General features: G+C 29.6%; 1 protein-coding gene across 4 annotated transcripts in view; it reads right to left on the reverse strand.

Annotated features, from left to right (window-relative positions):
• Positions 1-3,601, reverse strand: part of LOC109810993 (E3 ubiquitin-protein ligase UPL6) — a 33,972-nt gene extending 30,371 nt beyond the window's left edge. For 2 of the 4 annotated variants that reach the window (XR_014434234.1, XM_083075828.1), the window contains exons 1-3: positions 3,044-3,601; positions 1,352-1,438; positions 1,063-1,190 (exon numbers count right to left, since the gene is read on the reverse strand). Coding sequence is in view for 3 of the 4 variants with exons in the window: in XM_083075828.1 (XP_082931954.1) it covers positions 1,063-1,190; positions 1,352-1,438; positions 3,044-3,237 (409 nt within the window). In the remaining variant the exon portion in view is untranslated. Of the gene's footprint in view, positions 1-1,062; positions 1,191-1,351; positions 1,450-3,043 lie in introns of all 4 variants that reach the window. The other 2 variants (XM_083075826.1, XM_083075827.1) reach the window with 2 other exon arrangements.
• Positions 3,602-7,325: the final 3,724 nt, after the last annotated feature.

Raw genomic sequence — 7,325 nt, forward strand, 5'->3', positions numbered from 1 at the left:
CAAAAAGTACAATTCATGGGGCCAGTAACAAATAATTCGGTGAAATCCATAGCCTTCATTTTTCTTTTATGGTGAAATGTAATCACTAATAAGGAAAACGATAACCTAATGATCATCCACATCCACATTGTCACTTGGAAAGAAAATATGCAAACTAACTAGAGGCAAAACAAGCACCATAAAATCAGTTGGTTGCAGTGTTGCACTAGAAATCTCTTTCCTGGTAGGTGAAAAGATTAAATGTAAAATAAAAATATAGGTTCCAGTTCACATTTTTCCCCTAAATGCTTTAAAATCCAAGTATAAAAACTGAAAAAGAACTAGGAGTGTAAGCAGATACGGATAACCCGCGAACTCGAACCGACCCGAACTGACCCAATAAGTTTGGATCGGATTTTTTCAGTGTTCGAGTCAAACCCAACTCAACCCGATCAAAATCTGGCACTATACGGGTCAGGTAACAGGTTGTGTTTTCAACTCGTTACCCGACCCAATCCAGCCATATATAATAATAATAATAATAATATTTATAATAATAATAATTATAGTGTTTGAATGATCATTTGTTCAGTACAATACTCACTATCACTCTTAATTAGTAACGAGTTTTGTGTTTTAGGTTGATAGTATTGTAACAACATAATATATTTATTTTAAATTTTATTTTGTATTAATTAATGTTGATTTTTTGAGTTGATAATAATGTAACAAATTAATAAATTTATTTTAGAATTTAATTTGTATCATTGTTTGCTCTATAGGTTGATAACATTGTATTTGCAGCAATATATCCAATGATTTACGTATATTTTAAAATACTCAAATTTTCACAAAAAATAAATAAATTTAATTATATTAACCCAACTCAATCCAACCCGTTCGTGGTCGGGTTGAGTTGGGTTGGGTTTAAAAAAAAAAATCATAAACTTGACCCAACCCAACCTGTTAAATTTTGATTAGGTCGGGTAATGGATTCATCCAAATCCGACCCAACCTAACCCACTTACACTCCTAAAAAGAACTGTAAAATCCATAGGAAATAGAAGGCTTATAAAGAATTACCATTATCCTGAACAAACCACCAAAGCAACCGGCATATTTGAACAAGAATTAAAAAGTCATCAATATTGTCTGCCTTAAAGAAATAGAGGAACTGACAGAGGAAATCAGAATCTGGACCAAAAGAATTCCTGAATGCACACGAGATGACATTAATTTTGATTAGTAATGGTGCAATTTTCAAGTAAGATAATATCAAAATAGGCTGTATCATTAATTGCTACTAAAGCTTATATAATAAAATAAAATGAACAGTATTCAACAATTATAATTTACAATGATCAACTTTCACCTGTCCACATTCTGGCAATACTTCCCATAGGCTTTATAGAACTGCTCTCGCAACAAAGACTGTTCAGTTCTGACAGCTTTTCGCCCTCTGAAGCATTTCTGTAGCTAGAATCAGTCAACAATTTGCATGACAAATGAAAGATGTTGATTCCCACCAACATCAGTGTGCCTTCTCGGCAGTAGGCATGCATTGCATTAAATTATCACACAGCAAACAGGACACATCAAACTACAGCCTAGGCAGCTAAAATTAAGGAATTGCACAACTCTGCAATCTTGCTTTCAATTATCATGTAACAATGAGTATTCAAAATATTTCATAAATTTAAAATAAAAATATCATGAACCCATACAAATTGAGGAGCACCAACCATTTAAAGCTAGCAACGCACTTTCATTAAGATTTAATACACTACTGTGATGTATGGCATAATACAACAAAAAAATGAAAGTAATGTGTTAATAAATTAGTGGAATCAAAACTTTTAATATTGAAATCTCAAGCAAACAAACAGTATATCGTGGATTCAGATAATTTTCTGTGACTCATTAAATTGTAACCACGAAACATCAAATAATTCAACCATAATTTCCCCATAATATATATATATATATATATATATATATATATATATATATATTGGTGTCCTGATTTCTCATGGAACTTTCTCTTCCTCTAAAACTAGAGAAGCAAGGTCCTTTTTTCTTTTACTTATACATTTTTAATGTTTTGGCAGGAATAAGAAGACATTGATTGTATAGCAGTATGCTGTTTTTGCAGTTCTTTGTGTGCAACAAGTTGGAAATGAATGCCCAGACATTCAAGGTTGTCCCTTTTTTTGTCCATACATCTATTATGGGACAGGATCATGTTTTGTGGATTTTCTCTGGTGCTCCACTCATAGTTGTTTCGAGGGAAGGAATACATATTTATGCAAATATATTCGACAACTTCACTTCACTGATTTCATATTCATTTTAGCTTGCTTTCCTTTCCAGAAGGTTTTACCCCCTGCTCTCAGATATAATATCTCCTTTTATTCCCTGGTAATATTCTTCGTCTTTTATCAAGATCAAGAATAATAATAATTAATAACAATATCAAAGAAGCTTGAATCCTTATTTATTTACTTCCTTAATAATATGCATGTTCCTAAATTGTATATCTAGACTCTGAGCCAGAAATAGGTTGGCGTAGTGGTTACGTTACGCGCCCTACTTTTCAGGGACAATCTATTAAGCAGAGAACTTATGTTCAATCTCCGCTATGTGCGAAAACTTGTCAGGCCAGCAACAGCCACAGTACCACAAGATAAATTAGTCTCTAGCCAAATGGGCTGAGATACTCGTGGAAGGACAAAGTAAAAGACTCTGTGCCGGAACACCCATCACCACTTCTCGTGTCATATTCATTCCTAATAAAAGGAGGCATTTCATATTGCTGCAACACTTGGTCGTAAACACACGTTTGAGCTTCTAAAGTTGTATTTTCCAACATGATGGGATTTGAAACAGCAGAGCAATACTTGGCAAAAGCAAGTTAAATTGCCGGAGCCAGCTAACACAACAACAAAGCATTTCACACCATAAAGCATTTTCACTCACAACCGAAGCCGACATTCTATAATAAAGAAACAATGATGCACAACCAGATTAACTGCGAGATTGAAAAGGCAACGAAATGCACTTAAACCTGAATTTTGAGTGCAGCAGAGTTCTGCTGGCGCAGCCACAATCGGCGGTTGCGTTCAACTCGCGTCTGTTCCAGAAGGTTCTTCCGGTCCCTTTCCTTCGAACTGCGACCTCCCAAATCGACGCGCTTCCGCGTAGAAGGATCGCCGGAGAAGAACATTTTGAATGGTAGCTTCTTCCCGGCGGCCAATTCATGCCCTGGGTCCCATCACAGGGAGGATCGCAGCACGCGAAGCGCGTTTAATCTGCAATGGGAGTTGGCTTCCGAAAAAGTTGCCCTAGAATTGGAGGAAACTGGGAAGCGTGTTGTTTGGTGCGAAACGAGAGGAAAGTGTTAACAGTGATAGGGAGAATTGTGAAACGATAAAGCAATTTGATGAGAGGAAAATAATGGTAGTAATTGAATGGAAATGGAAATGGGAATTCAGTGTTTGCGAATAGAAGAAGGAGTTGAAAATTTCGCAAGCTTTCTCGTGCTTTTGCTGTGAACACTGTGTACTGTGTAGGAGAAAAGTCTAAGCAAGTTTTTCCGAATGAAATTGAAAGCAGTGGCCACTGGCCAGTCACAATTATTAAAGTAGGAAATACACTTCAGTTAACAACATACCTCACTAACATACCTATTTTTTTATTATTATTATTCAACTGAAAAGTGAAAACTGTTAAAGTTAAAAAATATATATATACTAGTCTCGACATTCTTTTTCTTCTCTCGTTTACTTGTACAAAATTTCTCTTCTTTCTATTTTCTTTGTCATTTATTAGTATAAATGATATATATGATTTAAAAATAAAAAACTCCATGAGAAATTCCTAAATTAAGTAATATATTGTTGCAAATTAAACTTTAATTAAAAACTGAATTCAATAAGTTAGTTTTAGATTTTTTCTTAAAATAGTGTTAAGGTTAACTTAAATATTATTATTTAACTTTTTTATCTATAAAAATTATAACAATAATAATATCTGAATTAGATTTAGGATTTTGTGTGTATCGCTATCATTTAGCATATATTCAACTTATGATTTCATATATTAAACTCCTCTCTCACTCAAATCACACATTGATATAATGTTTTTTTAATATACTCATCGACAATTTAAAGAGTATATATTTATTAACAAAACTTGCAATGTATTTATATAATTAAATATATTTTTAATATTTTAAATTTGGTTTACATTAGAATAATAAAAATTCATATTTCAGTTTCGAATGAAAATGACAGATGGTCAAATAGCACTATATTACTTGATTATTCCTCACTATAATTTTTTAAAATTACCTTTGATTTTTTTTTTGTCTTTATAATTTTTCCTTAAACTCTGTTTTCTTTAATCTACTATCATTCTATTGTTGATTCAAAGTGGTATAACATTTTAAATAAGAGAATTTGGATATGTATTATAAAAAATTTAAGTTTCACGTTAATTAAAAATAAAATAATTAAAATTATATAAGTAAGAGATAATTTTAATTTTACAAGTCAATTTTATAAAATTTAGTTAAGTTCATAACTCACAGTTTAAGAAGATATCTAGATCCACTATAAAAAATGTTATCTACCATTTGATATACACACCAAATTTAATAATGTTGAATATGAAGGAGTGTATTAGGAAAAAAAAAACAAAACTTGAATCATACCTATCATATATCATAAAAAAGGGTTATTCACCATTTATCCATATACCAAGTCTAATAATATTGGACATGAGAAGATATATTGAAAGAAAAAATTCAAGTTTTACATCAATTAGAGATAAAATAATTAAATAATATATAAGTGAAGGAACAACCTTTATCTTATCTTTGTGAGATGATACTACGTAATTGTCTCAATCCGTTATTTTTAAATATATTATTAGTAATCTATAAAATTAAAATAAGAGTTTTAAAAATTATAAAGATTAAAAATAATAATTTTTAATTTAAAAAAATGAAATATATTCCTAAAATTTAAAATATTCAAAAATATTTAAATCAATTAAAAAAAACACTAACAGAAATTGCATTATGCTTTTTTCATTTATAGAGTTATGTATCTTGGTTTAGTTTTTGGTCCAAAAGATCAGAGAAAAAACAACACAAGACCCAAAAACGCTCAGTCACGACTCGAGATATTCTAATTAATCTTTCGGGGTTTTCTTAGCACTCTACCTGCTTCTTCATCTCTCTATCTTTTAAGAAGTTTCCTCAGTTCTCTTTAAAAAAAAAATTAACTTTAAATTTTGATAATACTTTTCTGTTTTGATTTTATTATTTTAAAAAATGAAATTACATGAAAATGATATCTTGCAGAAATTTTTTGAAAATCATTTTTTTTCAATCTTCCTATAAAACATATTGTCATAGCACGTTTTAAAAGTGATGTCCACAACAATGTACTGATAATGTGTTCTGAAGAAGCGTACCGATGACGTGTTGTTTTTTTTTTCAGAAATTAGTTGTTGAAAGTGTTAAAGTTTTAATATTCTTAAAAAAAAAACTAATTTTTTAAATGTGTCAAACTTATAATGCATTCTGATTTTATTTTGAAAATTTATTTGATATATTTCAATAAAATAATTTCCATAATATTTACATGTTATTAAAAAAGTATATCCCGAAAAATAATTTCTAGAAATAATATTTATGGAAAAAAATACCAAAAAAGAAGATGGGCTGCACAGAGATACAAACAAAAAATAGGTTCATGATATATACACCTCCTTTTATCTACAAGTACACCTTATTTTAAAAAAAATAATTAAAATTTTAAAATATTCTTAATTTTGTTTTAAATTTTTTAATTTTACATTCACAACATTTAATTTAATACTTTTTTCACACATCTTTCCTCCTTTTTCAATTTTTACATGCACTCCCTTATTTTTCCTTCACCCCACCTATTTTGGTAACATGTGAAAATTGAAAGAGAAAAAAAGTATGTGAATAAGAAGAAGAAAATAACAAATTAAAAGTTGAAAGTGTAAAATTAATTTTTTTTTTTTTAAATATAATATTTTATAAAAAAATTTTAAAAAGGAGGTGTACTTATAAAAAAAATGAGGTGTATATATCATGAGTCCAAAAATAAGTTTATGACACTATTAGTTTTCGGATAAGAGCACGGGCTAAAAAAACAAAATAAGAACTAATGGGCCCAAAAGCCCAATTCAGTTGAAATTGTTTTCGGCATACTACACACTCAAAAATTATTGAAATAATTAATAATTATACCTATTATAAAGAGATATTAGGATATATAATTATTTTATCTCTATTTTTAGTAGATTATTATATTTTTTAGATGTTAAAAAAAAGTATATCTTTTTAAGTAATCATTCACAATTATTTAATATTTTATTTGTATAACTATTAGAGATATGAAATGTATATGTCTCTATTTGGTATCAATTTTTATAGTGTCTTTTCCTTCTACTAGTAATCATAAACGAAATTAATTAAATAAAGAATAATGATCATAATTTTTTTATTAAATTCCGCGTAAATTTTAATTAAGAATAAATAGCATGTTTGTAATGAGATTGAGCTATCTTTCTCATTTTCCTTATAGCTTTGGGTCTTCAAGATCTCCCAAATAAGTGGAGAAATATTTGTAACACTCGAATGCGAGAATAAGTATTTAGCATACATTTATGAGAGAATTAATGTAGTAATTTGTGGAATTTTTTTCCCCTTTTCATGTGTTTTTGGGCTTTATTTATCTAGGAATGGTCGAGAGGGATTCAAATTAGTTGACCAATAAATTGATCAGACTTCCAATAAGTTGATAGAAAAATAATTGGCATCGAATAAATTAGCTAGGTAAACTATTTAATTTCAAAGGGTATGTTATTGAAAAAACATGTGGAAATTAATTTAGTTTGAGTGCTTCATTCCAATTCAACGAGCAACACACACGACCAAAAGAATTCCACTTTTGACTTATCAAACATTGTCGAGTTGCTCAGAAAGGAGCTTTGGCAAGTTGAATGTGAAAATATACAAATTTGATTAAGATACCTTGCATATACCTGGCCATTAATGAAGAAAAAAAATTGCATATTACTCCCACATAATGATCCAAATGAAAGTTCCATCTTAAAAATAACTCTGTTAGTAATATCACCACAACGAAACATGCATATTCTTAATTTGACTGAAATCATCATTTGGACATTATATTTTAATGTGAGAACCTTCTATTTGTTGAGAGTGATCAAACGCCATAAATACAATGGTGTGCATTGGCTTGATGGACTTTGCTAGATGCCTTTTAGAAACTCCAATATAGTTT

The sequence above is a fragment of the Cajanus cajan genome, chromosome 5, assembly GCF_000230855.2.
Source record: "Cajanus cajan strain Asha chromosome 5, NIPB_CcT2T_4, whole genome shotgun sequence".
Taxonomy (NCBI): domain Eukaryota; kingdom Viridiplantae; phylum Streptophyta; class Magnoliopsida; order Fabales; family Fabaceae; genus Cajanus; species Cajanus cajan.